This window comes from Psittacula echo (assembly GCF_963264785.1).
Source record: "Psittacula echo genome assembly, chromosome: 1".
NCBI lineage: Eukaryota > Metazoa > Chordata > Aves > Psittaciformes > Psittacidae > Psittacula > Psittacula echo.
In genome coordinates, this window is record NC_137735.1 from 124,447,204 (window position 1) to 124,467,546 (window position 20,343).

Genomic DNA, 20,343 nt, shown 5'->3' on the forward strand with positions numbered 1-20,343 from the left:
AAAGAATACACCTATCTGGTCCATGAGCAGCCAGTTTCTCCAGGAGGATGCTGTGGAAGACTGTTAAAGGGTTTACTGAAGTTCAAATAAACAATGTCCACAGCCTTTCCCTCATCTACTGAGTGTATATCCTTGTTGTAGAAAGTCATCAGGTCAATCAAGCAGGACCTGCCTTCATGAGCCCGTGCTGACTGGGCCCGATTCCCCTGTTTTCCCACATGTGCTTTGTGATCTCACTTGGGATCATCTGCTCCATGGCCTTCCCTGGCACTGAGGTCAGGCTGACAGGCCTCACCTTGAGTCCTGTCTGCAGTTCTGGACCCCAGGATTTAAAAAATAATATGAAGGTCCTTGAATGTGTCCAGAGAAGGCCAACAAAGCTGGTGAAAGAGCTGAAAGGAATGCCCTGTGATGGGTGGCTAAGGACTTTGGGTTTGTCTAGTTTGGAGAAAAGGAGGTTGAGGGGTGACTTAATTTCTCTCTCCAGGTTCCTGAGGAGTGGAGAGGGGAGGTGCTGAGCTCTTTTCCCTGGTATCTAGTGTTAGGGAATGGTTCAAAGCTGCGTCAGAGGGCATTCAGACTTGACATTAGAAAATGTTTCTTTACCTAGAGGGTGGTTAAGCACTGGAACAGGTGTTCTGGAAAGGTGGTCGATGCCTCAAGCCTACCAGTGTTTGAGGAATTTGGACAATGCCCTTAATAACACGTTTTAACCATTGGTCAGCGCTGAGGTGGTCAGGCAGTTGGACTACATGATCATTGTGGGTCCTTTCCAATGGAACTATTCTAAACTTGGTGTGTTTGACAGTTCACTGAGAAAAATATATCCTATATATTTCCAGCAAAGCTAGTTTAACATTGCTGCCAGATTGAGCTTGAAATGAGCAGTTTTAGCATGAATTTTATTAAGATCCTGTTTTGGAAACATGATAGCATTGTGTGAAGTTGAAGATTCAATAGCCTTTAATTTTTTGTAGGTTGAATGACAGTGAAATTGAAAGGCATCACTTTAAAGATCACGATATGTACTCTGACAAATCTGATAAGGAAAATGACCATGACCACGAGGAATCTGATAATGATGGATTGGGGAAAAGCGAAGAAAGCGATAGTGACACATCGGAGCGACAGGATGATTCTTACATTGATCCAGAACCAATTGATATCAAGGAAACTACTTATGTAGAACAGAGTCATGAAGAACTCGGGGAGGTAAAAGTGCTGTTGATGTAGCAAGCAAGCAGCTTCTCTATATAGAAAGCTGATATTAGTCTATGCTTGAAAGCTGACTTGCAGGATTGGCTTTCATATTTTCAGCAATAATGGAGGGGGGGAAGTTCTGTTCACCTGTGTTGTGCTCTACTTTGCCACTCTTGTGCTTGTGTTTGATATTTTGACGGATAATGAGATTATCTGTAATGTTGCTCAGGCAGAAGGTGCTCAGTTTGAAAGGGCCACATGCAGCAGAAGCTGACCATATCTATTTGTCCTTTTGTTGTTATTTCTATCTCATTTTTATTAACTTATTCCTGTTATTTTCTTCAAGTAAAAATCTCCAAGTTGAAGATTTTAATTCAAACTGACACCTCTTTTTGTACTGCAAGAGAGGAGTTAAGCACCTGTGGGGTCTGCAGAATTCAGTGGAAGGCTTGCTGTGTTTCTGATGTCCCCTCGCATTCTAATTAGGTGCCCCAGAGCTGCCATTCTACTTACGCAGGTTGTCTTACATATCTACACAAGCAAACACAATGGATATTTGTATGTTTTACTTACTTGAAAGATACAAAAAAATTTAATAGCAGAAATCGAGGTGAGCTTTTTCACAAATCTCTCCTTTATTCTCAGGTGCTAATGACAAGATTTTAATTCTTTTTCATACCCATGGGACATAAATACTTTGTGCTTTATTGCTTTCTACTATTGTTTCTAGGAAAAGCAGAGTTTCTAGGAAAAGTTGAGTTTAAGTTGACAGTAAGTTCTTGAGTATGCATTTTAGAACTGTTCTGGAAGGAGGGATGCTTTTCCTACAACCTTTGCTGTTGATTTCAGAAACTGTAAGGAAGAATATCTCCCCTCTTCTTGGATGGAAAGGAGCACAATGGAGTGTGGCTTCTGGTTCTGCATGCTTACCCCTAAGCAGTGGTTTTCTTTAAGGAAAGAAAACCCACTGATGTTGTTGACTGGTCAAATAAAAGCATAGATGTGGCAACTTCCGTGGTAGAATTAACAGCCCTTTGCTGCTGCAGAAGTCCTGCACATGAGAACAGAGGGTTATGTACTTGAGTGATGCCTAGGAAAGGACTAAGAGAGGATTCCTAAATAACATTCTACCTCAGTATTTCTCTTTTAGGGCTGATGAAAACAAATTCACTTTTTAATGCTGAATAGTAACAGCATACCTCATTAAGGACGTATCATAAGTGTATTTAGAGAAACTTGGTTTTTTTCCCTCACATAGCTGCTCCAGCTTCTTTGAGTAGTTCATCTGAAGTACCCATTTTTGCATTCTCATTGCATCTTTAGAATGTGTTGATTTGTCTTCTGGAGGATTATTTTCTTTCTCCTTTCTGTAAGCATTTTTTTGTTCATCCTAGGCAGGGGAGGCTGCTCAGACAGAAGTAGTGTCAGAAGAAAACAAAAGTCTGATCTGGACACTACTGAAGCAAGTCCGGCCAGGAATGGACTTGTCCAAGGTTGTACTGCCTACATTTATCTTGGAACCTCGTTCTTTCCTGGACAAGCTGTCTGATTACTACTACCATGCGGACTTTTTGTCTGAGTGAGTCAATTCTATCTCTGGTTTTCATTCTTTTAATTATTTAAACTAAAATGGGCTAACAGTGTATACTGAAACATTTGATCTGGTCTGCTTAAGCACTGTAGACTGCTTAGAGTCTAAGTGTTTGTCTGACAGTGTATCAGTCACCAGATGTCCTTGTTTTCTGAAAACTAACTGCCTGAGAGCTCATATGGTAATTCTTGAAGTCTGGCCCTCTTGGTTATTTAATAGCAATTGTGTTACAGACATTTCTGATTTAGCTTTTGGAGACTGGATGGCAGACTTTGCAAAATTGGGCTTTCTTTCTTTTTTTAGGAGGCATATTCAAAATGGGTAAAACAGTACCAGTTAATCTTTTTAATACAGTATGAAGTTCATTCAGATTTCTAGTTCAATTCTCAAACGTAGGTAGTAAATAAATGACTGTAAATTTGAAATATTATTCAACTCTGAGTCCTGTACGTGATTAATTCAGTTCTCTAAAGCAGTATCTTATAAACAGAGTAACTTAAGTGTTACTGGAACAGGATTTAATGTTACAAAGAACAGACTCAATTATGGAAGGTACCATTTCTGGGTGTTTATTTCCGTTTTCAGACAATTATTTGAAAAGTGTGAATTTGAAGCACTCAGGCTTTTACAGTAGCACCAATCACAAGCCCTTTGTTTAAGTCAGCTCCGAGATTCAAGATACATCACAACAATTGATATGTGTGTTGTAACTTAAACAATACTGATATTTGATGTGTGTTCTGTTTGTTTCACAGAGCTGCTCTTGAAGAGAATGCTTACAACCGCATGAAGAAAGTAGTGAAGTGGTATTTGTCAGGATTCTACAAAAAGCCAAAGGTATCCTGTCGCATATTATTTTGTCTTTACTTTAGTCATTGTGTCTGGTTTGAGGGCTCAGGGCTGTGCTAGAGTAAGTTTTCTCTTTAGGTTATATTCTTGGGTGTTTTTTAAAAGCAAAGTTAACTTTGTTATTTACACATATTGACATTTTTGGTCTCTAGCCATGCTTAGAATAGACTGTATTCAGTTGGTTTTTTTCCCTTGGAGTAGAAGTTGAACTAAATAGTTTGTGATAAAGTGGAGCCAGTTCTATGTTTACCTTTCTTCCGTGATAACATGCTGCAACTGGAGGATTAATATTCCCACTAATTATTTAGCTTTACACTAAATACTCTTTATAGTTATGTTGGTGGGAAACAGTAGTGAAAGAAGAAAGTACTCACTACCCAACTTGAGACAAAGGTCCATAATAATTTTCATATAAAAAGACCTTATATTCTGTTTGTCCTTAAGTGTAGCCTGGAATAGTTAAGCAGATAGACCAAATCTGTGTCAATTTCTTTAGAGTGCGGAGCAGAGTAACTCAGCATAATACTCAAATGATGAATTCAAGTACAGTGTACTCTAGCATACATGCTGTGGTTGTATTTTTTTCTGTGTCTTATCTTCAGTGACAGACAGATAAAGTTTGAGTTCTGTACCTGCATTGTATGGTTACTCTCTGTTCTATTTCTGTTTAGGGACTAAAAAAGCCGTACAATCCTATACTTGGTGAGACCTTCCGCTGCATGTGGATTCATCCAAGAACGAATAGCAAGACTTTTTACATTGCAGAACAGGTAGCTGCAATAACTGGAAGAAATATTTTAAAGAAAAAGATATGTGTTGCATTTTTGTGGTAGCCAAATGGTGGGGTGGTTTTAGAAAATGTATTTAAACGTATGAATTATATTCTAGTACTCTCCTGGTAAGAATATTTTTTTTACAGGTGTCTGTTTCAAGTGTGTCTTCCTAGAGAGACAGAAAGATGTTTGCAGCATTTCTGTTCCCTCTTTCTATAACAAAAGTCAGGTGCTAATTTTATTAGCTTTTGAAACTATGTGTTCGCTTGATCTTTATCTTTAAAGATTATAGTCACATTTCACATATATTAACTGTATTCTTGTCATGTGCAGCCTGAATTTTGCATTCCGTTACTATTAGCTCAAGGTTTATCCTATATTGCATGTTCATTTTTTCTTCTTTTGCTTTTTTTTTTTTTTCTTCAAATATGTGGTTTTTTCCCAACAGGTGTCACATCATCCTCCAATATCTGCCTTCTATGTTAGCAACCGCAAGGATGGTTTTTGCCTTAGTGGTAGCATTCTGGCCAAATCAAAATTCTATGGTAAATAATGGATTTTTTTTTTGCTTGTACCTTTATTAAGGAGTATAAAATCAGTGCAGATGACATGTTTTGTGGACGAGAGAAGGCTGTTAGAAAATTCAGAGGGTTGATCATTGTATTATCTATTCCTTGAAAAGTTTTTGCTACTGGTCTTTGCGATTGTAATTTCTATATTTTGGAGCATTTTAAGTTTTTAATTGGAAAAGCTGTGTATTATAGTGGTTTCACTAGATAGATTGCAATGCTAAATATACCACTGTTCTTAATTTTATTGCTCAGGTACTATGAAACGTTGACTGTTGTCTTGCGAGGTGAGAAATACGATAATGCTGTCTTTGAATTTCAGGGAATTCATTATCTGCCATACTAGATGGAGAAGGACGGCTAACATTCCTAAACAGGGGAGAAGATTACGTAATGACAATGCCATATGCTCACTGTAAAGGTAATGGGCTTTTTTTCATTCTCTGGATGGCAAAATCATGAAAACAGAAGTTTATTATGCTACATAGTACGTTATTCTACATAGTATAATGTGCTGACTTTGAGCTTGTCAGCTGAGAGTTCTGAATATTAGCAATATTGGTGGCTCTAGGCTTTCACATATTTTACCAGGAGAAAAATACATCTGTTATTTAAGCAGTGATACATTTTTTTGGCACAGAAAAATTATGTATTTATTTATTTTCCATAAATAGTAAGAGGATATATGTATCTGTCATTCCATGGCAGTAAATTACTGTTCGTAATTTAAATATGCTTGAAATTTAAATAGACATTAAATAAATGTACTGTTTTAAATGAACAGTTCTGGTCTTTTCCAGTGTTTTCCTCTTATAAAAGGCAATTTAGTATCTATACCTCACTGTGTGATTTGAGTGTAAATCATGGCCATTTGTTTTTTAGTTTCATGATGGGAAACCAGTCAGTATATCTTAAAGCTTTCTGGAAGGTCAGTGGTAGTACAATATACATTGCAGAGTTGCTGATTTTTAAACTGGTACTTATTCAGGTTTAGCTACTTGTATATTCTCTGCCAGGACTCTCTTTCAGAAGCCTTATAGTCAGCAACTATAGTAACTTCTTCTTTTGAGGTGTATGAAGATCAGTTCGCAGAATTACATAATTTGACATTAATTTTGTAAGCTCTTCCCATTGTTCAGGGAGTTTTTAATATTCTGGATTTTTTTTTTTTTTATGGCTTTAGTGACAAAAATAATACTTAACAATTAAAAAGCACATAACATATATATATATATTTAAGTTAAACAGGAAAGAGGGGAGCTAGTGCGGCTAATAAAGCCGATAGAGAGGGAGAAAGAAGAATACGGAGGGAAGGAGGATTGCATGGTAAAAAAATGTATTTGCATGTGCATTCACTGTATGTAAAATATATTCAGTGGTTTAAAGGCTGGATGGCAGGGGAAAAGACAGCAGTCATAGAAAAGAAATTGTATTCAGCATTGTCAACCTTGTACTTCCAAAAGTCTTTAGGGAGGTGATCCATATTGTCTTACATAGGCTGTCCATGATTGTCATCACCCTGACTATACATACTGCTTCTGTTCAAGTGAAGTTTTCCTTTGCTCTCTTTGTCATGCAGTTATTTGCCAGCCTTAACCTCAAAAGCTTCCATCCTCCAATCACCTCCAATAAGACTAAATACCCCCCTTGCTAGAGCCAGCAGCATACAATGCCAAAGATATGTCTCAAACCATTTTTCCTGCTTATATGTAATTCACTTAACCCAAACAGAAACAAAAAAGATTTATCTTGCGTGGCAGAAATATCATGCTTATCATTAGGAAAGGTCATCTGAAAAGATGATTTTTCCTCTGGCGCATACATGTTTACGAGTTGTGCCCAAAGAACTTAAGGTTTTTATCTTGTTCAGTTATAAACTTTAATTTTAGTTGTTTTTTTCTCTTGCAGGAATTCTTTATGGCACAATGACCTTAGAGCTTGGGGGAACAGTCAACATCACTTGTGAGAAAACTGGCTACAGTGCAACAATTGAATTCAAACTCAAGGTTAGTAAATGCTGTGAGTGAGCACAAGGAGGTGAATGAGTATAATGAGAATGAAAAAAAAAATATATATACGGAAATTAGGTCACTCCTTATATACAGTCTGATTTAATATGGAATTGTCTTTTTGGAAACTGAGGAATTTTCACTTTAACTGCTACATATCCAGCTATGCGTATCTAGCAAATAGTGATTATTTATTTATTTATTTATTTAAGAGGAATTATATTGTCCTCTCTTTTCTTAGTGTATTCTCCTGAGTCCAGAGGTTTTGTCTGAAATTTACAGTGCTGTCTTCATCTCTGGTGATAAGAGATGCAAGCATATTGCTAGTGGTATGAATCTTAAGAGCACCACTACTGGGAAAAAAGCAAAGGTGTGTCTTATCTCCAGCAGTGGCAACAGTGTGTGTCTAGGAAAGTGTAAGAGAAGTGATCTGATCAGTGGTTCAGGTATTTTATGTATTGTTGTTAATACCCCTTGGTGACTTTTAATTCTCTAAACATGTTCCGGGTCTCTTTTAAACTCCTGGAGAGCCATTGGAGGAGAACTCAGACCCAAGTTCCCCTTTTCAGTCTGGGGTAAACTTCAGTTGCTCATGGTACCTCAAATAAAGATGATGCAAAGGCTTTGGCTAACATTTATGTCAGCCTAATGCCCAGTGCTAAGCAACAGTTTGTATGGACTATTTTTGGCAGCTGTGTGTGCTGTAGGAACATCTCTCCACTCACAAAAGCTAAATAAAGGTTTCTAAACTACTTACAGATGGCTTTCACTTCTGATAAATACATTTGCCATCTTTGAGGCAGACACTGATTTAAAGCTGAACGAATAGTTGTTAAGAAGTGTGCATATGGAGGGGGAAGCTGTATTCAGTTGAAATAATAAGGGAAACATAAAAGGAGGCTGTGTTGATATTTTGCCTCATCAGCCCACAGAATACATGCACAGGTCATCAAAAAGGCCAAAGAAAGTCTCAGGCGATCAATTCTGTTGTTACTTAATCTCTAAGTAACAAATGGCCTTTGCCAAAGTGGTGAGATTAGTTTAGCAAATGACTATGCCCTCCAAGATATCATTGTGTCATTGTTTTCTGCATTATTTTCTGTTCTCTTTCCACATTTCTTAGGCAATGCTTTTGCTCAGTGAATCCTTTAAGAACAGAGCATGAGAGAACAACTTACTGTGGGTTTAGACTTGTTTGGGGGATTAAATAGGCAGAAGTTATAATATTAAAGTCACTAGGGCTGTTTGCATCACATTTCTTCATTTTTTTCCTTAATACTAAACATAAATGCAAAAATAAATCTGTGTTAAAATAAACATGAAAGCATTTCTTTTTGTTTTGCAGCCTTTTTTGGGTAACAATGACAGTGTTAACCAAATATCAGGGAAAATTAAGCTTGGCAAAGAAGTTCTGGCTATTTTGGAGGGTCACTGGGTAAGTAGTGATTGATGAGACTTTATATTCTGGCTGATAGTTGGGACGGGTGAAATAGCACTTAGTTACAAAAGAAGACTTAAATCTTTAAAAAGGAGTTGATTAAGTACCACTTTTATAGAAAGTATCTCTGTATAGTTAGTTCTCAAGAAAGTATAGAATCAACGTAGTATTATTTGCAGCTGTTAAAAGGTGGAAAAGTTGTGTAAGATTGAGTCGTTAAGAAAGTACATTTCAGCTTGTGAAATGTTTTTAGTATATGTGTTAGTGCTAGGAAGAATGGTTATGGCACCAGCACGAAGTGTTTATACTTGTTTCAGTTCTGATGAGGCAACACTGGCACCGCTGATTCACTGCATCTCTGCTCCAAGTCAGAACTGAATTTTAAAGTTACCATATCTAATTGTTCTTAACTACATTCATTCAAATGAAAGAAAATTCTCATTTAAAAAAAAACAGGCTTTTTTCTCCCTTTTGTGTTATTTTGGTACTCTCTGAGATTATTACCTTTAAGGTAACTGAATTATATATATATATTTTACAGGACAGTGAAGTTACTATTAGTGAGAAGAAGACAGATGTTTCAGAGATATTCTGGAACCCAACATCTGATATCAAGCAGCGTAGATTACCTAGATACACAGTGAAGTTTGAAGAGCAAGGTGACTTTGAGTCAGAGAAGTAAGTTCACTTTAGAACCATGTATAGTTATTTTGACAAAATAAAACACATCATCTTCTCCAAATTATGAACAGATTATTGTTTCTATCTTTCCCGTGTTTGCTGTTGTTGGCCTGTAAAACAAGAAAGCAACACTGTTAAATACAAGATCGTTATTTACAAACCTTGCAATCATGGGAAGTCTTGATGGAAATGTAGATAAAACATATATTACAACACGGTAATGTTATTTTTAGAGGTTGTTCCATTTATTTAACCTATAACTAAGGAAATGTTTGCAATTATTTGCCAAGCATATTGTAACTCTCTGTTTGTTTGTCAGGCTTTGGCAACAAGTGACAAGAGCAATAAATAATAAAGACCAAACAGAAGCTACTCAAGAGAAATATGTTCTGGAAGAAGCTCAGAGAAGGAGTGCCAAAGAGAGGAAACTTAAGGGTGAAGAGTGGACGTGCAAACTGTTTGATCAGGATTCAGTCACAGGAGAATGGCACTACAAATATGCAGAGTGAGTCCTGATGTGCTTGTTATAAAAACTGTTTGTTAATTCCTTGTTAGTGTTGCTGAGCCTCTTCCTGTGGTTTCAGGAGCAAAAGAACTTGGATATTCGGCTCAGTTCAAACTTGTGAAATATGCAGTGCTACCTGATATTCTTATTTATGTGCTTTAATTCAAATGCATAATTTTTTAGCTGAACTTGACTGGCCCTTTTAGTGTTGAAAAGGTAGGGATTGCTAATGCAGCAAACCATGTTTCATGTAACCATTGCAATGGGCTTTTTCTTTTTTTATCTTTATGTGCCTCTACAAATTCATGCTGTGTTCTAGAGTTTCTTGGGCATGGCACTTTGGGATGATGTATTGTGCTCATTTCTTCTCCTCTCCCAGACTGACCAGAGCAGCTACACAGATTTTCCCAGACTGGAAAATATGTTACATACAGGCATACCAACTGGAAGTCAGAAAAATCTAGTGTCTGGAAGTCAGAAAAGCCTGTGCTTAATTGAACTGAACTCTGAGAATAACATGTTTACAGCAATGTTAATGCTGGGGACCAGGTGGTTCAGATCAGCTGTCAGATATGGACTGCACATATGAGTGTCTATGGATCTCTTTGTGTGATGATCCGGATGAGAAAATGTAGCTGTCTCCCTGACTGCTGGGATGCAATCTGTTCTTGCCAATGCTTGCAAAAGTCAGCTTGGAGCCTAGCCCTTTACTACCCAAAGCATCCTGCCACAGGGAATTCCCCAGCTAGACCAAACGCTCTGTGAAACACCGTCTCTTGGTTTGAACCTTCTAGTGCTCTTGATGCCTATTCCTGTTGGAAGAGTTATGAACAGTGCAGCCAAACTGACTGTCTGTACCATTGAACCCTGTGTCTAACCATCAGGAAAAGTACTACGCTTTAGACCTGTTAGGTCTTAAAGCTTCAGGGGATAGTCTGTTTTGTTACTCTGCATTATTTCATGTCTCCTTGAGGCCTTGTGGTTGAAGGATGCACCATGGAAATTTTGCTGTGTGATAGAAAGCAGTCTATACTGTCAGCAGTCTCCAGATGAAACTGCTGTCTCCTTTTACACATATAATACTGGCTCACCACCTCGTCCATGTAGAGAGCTTTCTTTCACACTTACTGGGAAAGATGCATTCAGTGAGCTGTGGCATTTATTAAGGTATCTGGATTACAGATACAAAAGACCTTTGGGAGAGCATTTCCTAGTTTTGAACCCAGTTACCTATGATGATACTGAATTTGTCAGGTTAAGCTAAGATGTAAATGCAGATTTGTGGTCACAACATCTGAAACAGCTACAAACTTTTTAAAAGGCATACGGGAGGAGATGAAAGGAAATCCACGCTTAATCTACTCTCACTAAAGCTGTGCCTCAGAACGATCTTCACGCAGCTGGCTTGCAGTTCGTATCCTGAAAAGGCTGTAATTAGTGAGAATGTCAGTCTTTGCCTTTGGCAGCTGCTTGTTCTCCAGGGAGCTGTGTGTGTTCACATAATTGTTTTTTTTTTTGTTTTAATTCTCTGTCCACCTGCACTTGGAAAAGCACTCTTGGAAAATCAGAACAAGAAAATTGTGTGTAGCTCATAGTACCTCTTGAAACCAGTCTTGATTAACATTAGCCACTTTGGGATGAAAACAGGTTTGAGGTGACTGATTCTTAACCTCTCCTTCCCAGGCATCTTCTAAAAAGAACAAAAAAGAAAAGCAGGCCAGAATAACAATAAGTTTTTAAATCCCCCAATTTCCCTGTAGTTCTAAAATAATAACTGTACATTAATCAAAGGATTTTATTTTTTTTCTTTTTTTCTTCTTTTTGAAGCAGAAAACCTCTCCACGTTTGACAAATACATATCACTAGCCAGATAAATTCAGACTGATATTGTTGGTAAATTCAATAGTTAGTACTCTTACCAGCTGGCTGAGAGTTGTTGGATGTAAAGCTTATTTTTCTTTACTTTCTTGGCTCTTCAGGTTAGGACTGGGCTGTAGGTGGTATTAATCAATTATATTTGCTTTGTCTAGTACCAGACCATGGGACCCTTTGAATGATATGATCCAATTCGAAAAAGATGGGACTATCCAGACAAAAGTTCGACATCGGACACCAATGGTATGTTCCAGGTCTGTTAGTGCATGCAGCAAGATCCAGGGTCTTGTATATATTGCATTATGTGTGCAAAGGTCATCAAAGTGTTGGGAGCAATGGGAAATGCTGTTGTGATCCTATAAAAATGTAGTTTACCCAGTCCATAGTTTTAACTTCTGTGTTGCATCCTAAGCAGTAGAAATTACTTAATTGGATAGGTATATAAAATAACCAAACTTGAACTCAACAGTTTAATATGTATTTTCCTTTAAATGGGAAGATGCACAAAGTGGTGATACATCAGAAATTTTAACTTGGGCTTCTATTGGGTTTAAGTTGCTTTTAGCTATTACTATTAGAATGTGCTGCTTTGCTACAGTGCTGGTTCTCTGAAATAATTTGTAAGTTTATCAATTGTAGGTTAGTGTTCCAAAAATCAAACGAAAGCCAGCCGGCCAGAAGAAAGGAGAGTGTGGTTTCTCATCCCCAGAGCCTGATAACCAGGATTCCTCTGGGAGTGAAGGTAGGACAAGATGTATTTGCATACAGAAGTAATAAATGTATTTGGCAGAGTTCTGCAGTCACACATACACTTCTTATCTTGATGTTCATATTATGAAATAATGTACGCTTTAGATCATAGTTCTATCCAAGCGCATTCTGGAAAAACAGAAGGAGCAGAAGGGCTTAGCTCATGGTGTTAATTGCAAGCTGTTCTGTCCTTTTCAACATCAGTATGTAGCATAGGTGGGCTTAAGCGCTGCACATAAGTGTGTTTGGGGGGCAGATGTGTCTGTAAACTTTTTTTTCTTTTTTTTTCTTAAAACAAGACGAATTGTTTTAATTTGTAGATCATTGTGTTGCTAGAAGGTAGATTTTTATGAGTGTTGGAATGCATTGTGCTCAAAACGCACTGGTTTAAGATACTTCAAGTGCTTAATTTGCTGTCCTGTGCTATAGGTGACTGAAATAAAGCTTGAGTTTTCAGTAGAAGCTTAGTTAGAAAAGTTTATTCTCATTTTTGCAACTGGTTTAGTTTGTCATTGGTGCTTTGTTCCTTTTTTGACTTACACCTCTGAATTACATCTTTTGTATCTTTCTAGCACAACTTCTGAAGCATAACACAAGAATAAGGAAAAAAGGGGCAGACCTTGGTGAACTGCAGAGTGCCATTGAATCTATAAAGGAAACACAAGAAGAAATTAAAAGGTAATACTAAATTAAACACTTTAAAATGGCTTAGAACATACTAATTTTGTAGCTTTTCTTCCTTGGAGGCTGGGATGTATCTTTCTGCTTTAGAACCTTGATGTTTTTAAACTATCCTCCTTCCCAAATTTTGATTGCTCATTGATGTTTCAGAATTTTCCTCAAAAACCATCTTCTATATGGAGCCCTAACACACTAGAAAATGCCAAATTGTCTAGAATGTCATTTACAGGATATTATTTTCTATTTTACAGGGACATTATGGCTCTGAGAAACAGAGTCACTTCTAATGCACCACCTGTGGACTACCATTTCTTGCAGTTTAAGCACTATGTCTTCATTTCAGTCGTGGTTCTGCTACAGCTTACCATTAATTTCTTGTTCAAATAGGAAGTGTGAACAAGGGCCTTTCTGAACTGGAACGATCAAACTGTTACCGGGGACCATATTTTAAGTCAGACCTTAAATGATGCAATATTATCTAAAAGAGCCCTGTAGCAACAAGCTTACAGAACTTTGCCTCAGCATCCATGGTTCAGAATCATACTCCCATCTACCCAGTTGAAGTAAGAATTGTGTAAGTGCCAGTACACTCTTGCTCCTGGTGTGTGCCTCTGTCTCACAGACATACGACATCAGCCTTGTGTTTTCTATTACGTCATACGCTGTACTGATGAATCTTCACCACAGACTAGATGAAGTTGAGAATTCAGAGGTCAGACCCTGTAGGTAGGATGCAGTTCCTGTTATGGTAGAATGATAAACGAGCATACTTTGTTACATTTAAACTTCCCATTTTTGTAAAGGAGGAACTTTTGAAGTAGCCAACAGTTTTTGTAAATGGCATTGAGTGTTTGAAAGTAAACTTTTGTGTAAGGTCAAACAAATACGTTATTATACAAAGATAATGAATGTTAGGAACTAGCAAAAAGCTGAAGTCTTGGGGAATTCTGCAGTGTAATGTCCTTGACTTGTTTTTGGAAGTATGAGTTTTTATCCTGAATTATTACTACAGTGGCTTGTAAGCCAGCTGTTTTATTTTTATAGTTTTAAAACTTCAGATTCTTCATAAACACATTCCTTCATCTACTGTACAGAGCATCTTTTTAACAGTGCAGCACCCGGGAAGGTACTGTCTTAGTCCACTCTCTCACATGTTGTAAATGTCAAGGATTTATGGTATGTTTGGAAGTCTTTATAGATCTACAGCTTTGAATTTACGGTTGTGTACGGCCTTGTCACTATAAGCAGGCAGACCGCTGATTGCAAGACTTTCTTCTTCTATTTGAAACAAAATGTGAAGATGCAGAGGTGTGCTTGGTGTCTAGCTTCACTTGAACCTCCCAAAAGGCAGACGACGTAGAACAAAATTCGGGCACCATCATGAATTCACTTGCAGATGAAGATGTGCATGTTTACAAGGGGAAAGTCTTCAGAAGTTGTGGGATGGCCGACAACACGCATATCAAAGCAAATGAGAGTGAAACCCTAAGTCTTTGTTAAATGCCTCCTTACTGCAGTATTATACTACCTAGCAGAACACACGGATGCACCTATTCATTATGCTGTAGCTATACTTATTAATGTGAAGCTCAAGTTTCAATTTAAAACCAGGGTTTCTAACATTTTTGTTTGAAGAAATATATGCATGTATAGAACTTGTACAATTCAAGCAAAAAAGTTTAGTGCCAGTGTTTATCTGGTGAATTCCTTAGGCCAGTCAAGCATACAAAGTCAAAAAGGGGCTGTAATATTGTAGAGGTACTCTCAGTAACTCAGATGAGGCAACAGGTGGACAGGCGGCACAATGCAAAGGGCAGCCAAGTTTGCTTTTAGAGGATCTGCTCAGAAATCAAATCCATCTCAGGCAGTGGAACAGTTCAGGGGCCACATTTGGCTTTTCACTATGGCCTGGTTACTGCTCTTCTCTTGGGTAGCCTCCCTAACTGTTCTGCATCAGTCCCACTAGTATTTAGTGAAAATACTATTTAGTTGTTTGTTCATCTAGCTCATACTTCGCTGTGGCTGATACCTTCACACACCTCCCCTCTCTTTTACCTTTTCCTTTGTTTTCTTTTTTTAAACAAAGGAAAAGGTAAAAGAGAGGGGAGGTGTGTGAAGGTATTAGCCACAGCGAAGTATGAGCTAGATGAAAGCAGTCAACTTCAGCTTATTTCTTACAGCTTCATATTAGCATAATTTAGTCTTGAGTAATTTTCTGGCATGTGGTACCTTGACGAGAGTGATCTTGTATAGGTGGGCAAGACCAAACTTGATTGGACTTCTGTCTATCTGCCTTGTATCTACAGCTGATAAGGTAAAATTTGTGAATGTACAGTCCCCAAGTTAAGTCTCTAAACAGAAACTGAAGTCATTAGCCATGTATAAAATGGCATAAAGAATGCAGAATATTACAGAATTAATATTCTCAGCCTGGAATTTGGCCATTCATTATGACATTCAGATGTCAAAGCTTTACTTGTCTTAAGAGCCATTACAACAAGGCTTTAACCATACTCTGTACGAGAGTAATACAAGAAGAAATAAGCGAGAATTTGGGCAGTAACTTCAATCCCCTAAAAAAACACTGCTAAATTTGTGGTGCTGAAACTCTTGACTAATAGTTACAAGCTTTTCTCTCTCTTGTAAATAGACATATCTTTCTGCCCTTTCATGCCAATTTTTTTTAATCACTTCTATTCAAGATCAGTTAATAACACAGTCTGCATGTATTTTTACACAGACTGCATGGTAGTAACTCTGGATTTGCCTCAGCCAGCTGGCTGGCAGCATGGTGCTGGACAACATCAGACTAAATAGATACTCTATATCTGAAGTTCATATTCAGCTCAAGATAAGTGACTTGAACAGAGTCAGAGAAAACACCTGTGCTTATTTTCAACTTATTTTTTTATTCTGTTGTGAAAGCTGTTTTAGTGATGATCCACAAAGGCAAAGGATGTATGATGAAACTTCTGGAAAAGTAACATTGCAGATCTCTACTGGACTATATTAGATAACTAATACTCTGGAAAGTGCATCGAAATCGTAGGAATTCCTGTTTTGCAGGGTTTTGTATGATGTTCCCCCATGTGAATAGAACAAAGAAATCTCTTGCCTGATTTTTACCGTGCAGCTTTGTCACAGGCATGTGTGAAGCCTTTTCCTCAGCACATCACCATTCTCCTGTTTAACCATGATTTGTGGCTGATCTTGACTATTATGTACTTGAGACTGAGCTCTGCACATAATTATAAAAATGGGTTGTACAGTTTGCAGATGTGTGAGGGCTGTGACCTCCTCCTAGTTTTTAAAGTCTAAACCAGCCCTTTTTTTCCATGCTTGTTTGGGGTTTTTCTTGTACAGGAAATACTTTCAGAACTTGTTGCCATGTGCTTTTGTTGAGTTTGATTTGTTTGTTGAGTTTTTTCAAATGCACTCTGAGCTGTTAATTTGCCATTTAGGTACAGACTGCTTAGTTAGGTAGCGATGACCTAAGGTAACAAAAAACAAATATGCCATGTGAAATGTAGCAAGGATCAGTTTCAGCAGCAGCAGATGTTCTGTGTTTCACATGTGGATTCCTTTTAAGTAGACAATACATAAATGAGGGTATAGCCTGGTAGTGCCCCCACCTGGCACCCCCAACTAAATCTCCTGAATCGTTTGAAAGGTTGTCCCATAAATTGTAATGATGGTGGTTTCTTCCTCCTTTTTTTCTTTGTTATTTGCTGCCCTCCTGTGCCTTTGGCAAATGTTATTTTACTAGACTGGTGTGTATGAAACAGTTTGCATCCTGTTCTGTATCGTTTGTTAAAGGCTACCACTTTACCACTGTTTGTGTAAATAACATAACGAGGATTCTGTTCATCTGGAAGTTTTAATTACTGTTATTTCAAGGGAATCCTCAAATCACAGAGAACTTAGGAGGTATTCCAGTATTGTAAACAGTGCCTTCTTGATGGATTTCTTGCTGTTCTGAGACATGTAAAGAAGGTATGTCAAGTTTGTGCCATATGTAGTATCCGAGGTCCTGTGAGGGCTTTTGTGTCGGAAAACTGACTTTCCTGCTTAAGTCACTCTGGGGGAGAACGGCAACTATTGAAACACATTAAGTTATTCTTTCTCTCTGGTGAGCCAGGAGTGGAGGATGAGGGGCGTTTGATACAATGAACTTGCTGAAATTATAGAAACAGCCATAACAAACCACCACCCTCAAGGACAAATTATTTCGGCTTTTTACTGTTAACGTGCCCGACGCTGTTGCACTGCCCCCCGCCCTGCCCCGGCCTTTCCCTTCGCCAAGCGGGAACGTCAGTCTCCAGGACACGGAGCCCGCCCTATCCATGTGTTCCTGCCGCCGTTGCCGCGCTGTACTTCGCCGGGGCTCGCGGTTTGTTGAAGGCGTTTGAACTGTTAAGGCGGGCCGCCGCCACACTCAATAAAGTCGTGTCGCACCTCCGCGCCACTCGGCTCTATGCGCCGCTCTTCGGCCTAGGGCCGCCGGGCGCAGGCTGAGGTCCCGGCCTCCTTCGCGGCTCCCCATCCCCCGGTGTGCGTGACGCGCGGCGGAAAGGGCGGTGCAGAGCCGCGGTTGCCATGGCGCGGCTGCTGGAGCGTCGGCGAATGGCGCAGGAGGCGGCCGCGCTGGCGGGCGCGGTGCGCGGCGCCCTGGGGCCGCGGGGCGGGCGGGCGCTGCTGGTGCGGGCCACCGGGGAAGCGGTGCTCACGCGGGACGGGCGGTGCCTGCTCGAGGCGCTCAGCCTGGAGCCGCCGACGGCCAGGTACGGGGCGGGGCTGGGCTGGGGCGGGCCGGGGGGCGCGGTCCCGCTAACAGCCCGTGTACCCGCAGGATGATGGCGGCGTGTGCCTGCAGCTACCGCGCCGCGACGGGGGACGGCGCTAAGACGTTCGTTATATTGCTGGCCGGCGTGCTGCGAGGCCTGTGTGCGGCTGGCGGCGGCCTGCGGCGGGCGCTGCAGGCCTTCGAGGCGCAGGTGCTGGAGCGGGCCGTGGCGCTGGGCCTCCGGAGGCACCTCTTGACGTTTCTGCCCGATCGGGAGGAGGAGGCTGAGGCGGCCGACCTGGAGGCGCTGCTGGAGGCCTACCTGGCTGGGCGGCTGGGGCCGAGCGAGCGGCGGCGCCTGGCGCGGCTTTGCTCCGAGTACTATTGCCGCTGCGCCCCGGCCGCCGCCGCCCGCTCGCAGGCGCTGCGCCTCCTTGGCCGTCGGTTCGCGGAGCTGCACACCGCCGTGGCCGGCCTCCCCGTGGCGAGCTCCAGGGTCCTGCCCGGGCTCGTATTGCGCAGGGACTTCGCGACCTACTGCCCGGCAGGAGGGGAGCTGCGGGCTGTGCTTGTCACTGAGCCCCTCCGACCCGCCCTCTCGGCCCCCGGCGTTGAGTTTGTTGTCGACTCCGAGGGTCAGTATCAGGCTTCCCTGCAGTGGGTCACAAGGAGGACAGAAGCCTTAATGAAACACCTGCAGACCAACAACATTAAGCTGTTACTGTCGAGCGTGAAGCAGGAGGAAGTAGTTATTTACTATGCGAAATTATACGGTATATCTGTGGTAGAGTGCTTATCATCGGAAGAAATGGCCCTTATTTGTGAAATTACAGGAGTCTCCCCTTGTGCACCTTTTGGTGATAACATGCACGGAGAAATCACGGAAACCGCAGTGGCAACATTTTGCCAGCCGTTGCTGCTGGGCTCAAAGAGATGCGCTCACATTGGCTTCACCAGTGTGTGCATCTTTCAGCCCCATTGTCTCATTCTTTGTGGGCCAGTCGATAGTGTTAATGAGCAACATGCTACAGCTTTGCAAGAGGCATTTATAATGCTGCAGCAGCTATTTAAAACTGTTGAACAGAGGGAGGAACACAAAGCAGAAGGTGAAAGCCAGAGTGAAGCCTCAGGTGTTTGCAGTTGGCATTTTCCAGCTACTCAGATGCAACTTACAATAGAAAATAATTATTGTAACAGTACTCAGGTGTCTGAAGGTCAATCAAAAGCACATAGGGATCAAGCAGAGACACAGATTGTAAACCCAGACTCGCAGGTATGTGATAATCCAATATGTGTGCAAACAGACTTGCAAATACCCTCAAATCCCATCTTGCACATCAAGGAATTCAGTGGTGCCACTGAAGGAGGTGGCTCTTCACGAGGTGTACAGAAACCATATGCAAAATGTGAGCATTTGGGTGCCATGCCCGAGAACCATAAAAGTGATTCAGTTGTGGACAGTCAAAAGCATCAGAGCACTGCTGTATTAGCATGTAATGCTAATGCAGGCACTGCGTGTGAAAGCCTAGATGTTGGCAAAGACCTAGAGAAAACCAGTTGCAATGTAGTCCCATTAAAACATAGAAAGAGTTGTGTAAGTACTGCACAGAATTATTCTGGCTCCCTCATAAAAGCAGGATCAGTTTTGCCAGCAGGAGGTTACTTTGAAGTCCTGTTACATTATTATATTCAGTACTATGCAAAACAGTTTCAGCAGTCAGAGGTAGCTGTTGTGTCTAATATAGTTGCTGATGCTCTGCTAAGTATTCCCAAGTCCTTGTACGGGACAACAGAACGAAACAGCTTTAACAAATTCTATCTCGGAGCCATAAATGCACTCAGAAAAAATGAGCCACTGCCTATGAATGGGAAAAGCTTAGAATCAGTGTATTGCAAATACCACTTAGTCATCTCAGTTCTTCATTGTGTTACAGAGCTGCTCTCCATAGATTTAATAATTGGTGTTAAGCGGCCGCTGCAAAAAGCTGAGGATTATGACTCAGAGAATGACTTCTGAAATCTCTTAATAAAGAATGTTTTTCATTATATTTTTTTCCTGTGCCATCTTGTCAAAAGGTTGCGTCTCAAAAGTCAGTGCTAGAGAATGAAAGATACCTTTTTAGACCCAGAGACCTAACATGCTTCTTTCTTCTAAGAAGAAAAGGAAGAGAAAGGCTCACCAGCTGAGATTTGTGGAAAACTGGGTTGTGCGCTTGCAAGTTCTAAGCGAGGGGGGACTTTTTAGCCTTTGCAATAGGCTGGATTGAATGTTACTTTAAATAAAACTATTTTTGTATATATTGTGGTTTCAAATGTAATGGGAAAAATAGAACTGTTGTTGGTCTGTTCAGTGTAGGACAGGCAGAGGTAGGCCACTGCAGCATTATCCCAGTGAAGAATTTTCTCATCTGACAGAAGATGCAGCATTTGTATCCTTCATTGAGTTTGCTTCATTCAGATCACTGGAGATAAGAATAATTTCATATTGTGATTGGCTGGCATTTGCTCTGGCAAATTAGTTTGTGTGACATTACTTAGTACAGCTATTAATTTCAACTATGCTGGGATGAGTTGTGGTGTTACTATCAAAGACTGCGTGAAAGTTTGCATAATGCAGTTTTGTGTGAAAAACCTGAGGT

At 40.2% G+C, this 20,343-nt stretch overlaps 2 protein-coding genes across 9 annotated transcripts in view; both read left to right on the forward strand.

Moving 5' to 3' along the window:
* The window catches only part of OSBPL8 (oxysterol binding protein like 8), a 94,531-nt gene extending 77,162 nt beyond the window's left edge, over positions 1 to 17,369 (forward strand). For 6 of the 8 annotated variants that reach the window (XM_080633068.1, XM_080633073.1, XM_080633067.1 and 3 more), the window contains 14 exons: positions 978 to 1,212; positions 2,595 to 2,779; positions 3,547 to 3,628; positions 4,312 to 4,410; positions 4,862 to 4,958; positions 5,305 to 5,403; positions 6,891 to 6,988; positions 8,337 to 8,426; positions 8,971 to 9,107; positions 9,430 to 9,615; positions 11,646 to 11,733; positions 12,130 to 12,232; positions 12,813 to 12,918; positions 13,173 to 17,368. In XM_080633068.1, the coding sequence (XP_080489194.1) occupies positions 978 to 1,212; positions 2,595 to 2,779; positions 3,547 to 3,628; positions 4,312 to 4,410; positions 4,862 to 4,958; positions 5,305 to 5,403; positions 6,891 to 6,988; positions 8,337 to 8,426; positions 8,971 to 9,107; positions 9,430 to 9,615; positions 11,646 to 11,733; positions 12,130 to 12,232; positions 12,813 to 12,918; positions 13,173 to 13,308 (1,741 nt within the window). In that variant the 3' untranslated portion in view covers positions 13,309 to 17,368. Of the gene's footprint in view, positions 1 to 977; positions 1,213 to 2,594; positions 2,780 to 3,546; positions 3,629 to 4,311; positions 4,411 to 4,861; positions 4,959 to 5,304; positions 5,404 to 6,890; positions 6,989 to 8,336; positions 8,427 to 8,970; positions 9,108 to 9,429; positions 9,616 to 11,645; positions 11,734 to 12,129; positions 12,233 to 12,812; positions 12,919 to 13,172 lie in introns of all 8 variants that reach the window. The other 2 variants (XM_080633070.1, XM_080633071.1) reach the window with 1 other exon arrangement.
* Positions 17,370 to 17,415: 46 nt separating this feature from the next.
* BBS10 (Bardet-Biedl syndrome 10) lies at positions 17,416 to 19,750 on the forward strand. Its single transcript, XM_080633136.1, has 2 exons — positions 17,416 to 17,702; positions 17,771 to 19,750. The coding sequence occupies exons 1-2, from the start codon at positions 17,518 to 17,520 to the stop codon at positions 19,719 to 19,721; spliced, it is 2,136 nt and encodes a 711-aa protein (XP_080489262.1). The 5' UTR covers positions 17,416 to 17,517; the 3' UTR covers positions 19,722 to 19,750.
* Positions 19,751 to 20,343: the final 593 nt, after the last annotated feature.

Excerpts from the sequence above, each read along its gene's own strand:
- BBS10 (XM_080633136.1), top strand. The coding sequence starts at position 17,518 with ATGGCGCGGCTGCTGGAGCGTCGGCGAATGGCGCAGGAGGCGGCCGCG. Across the intron at positions 17,703-17,770 it reads CTGGAGCCGCCGACGGCCAG|GATGATGGCGGCGTGTGCCT; the intron begins GTACGGGGCGGG and ends GTGTACCCGCAG.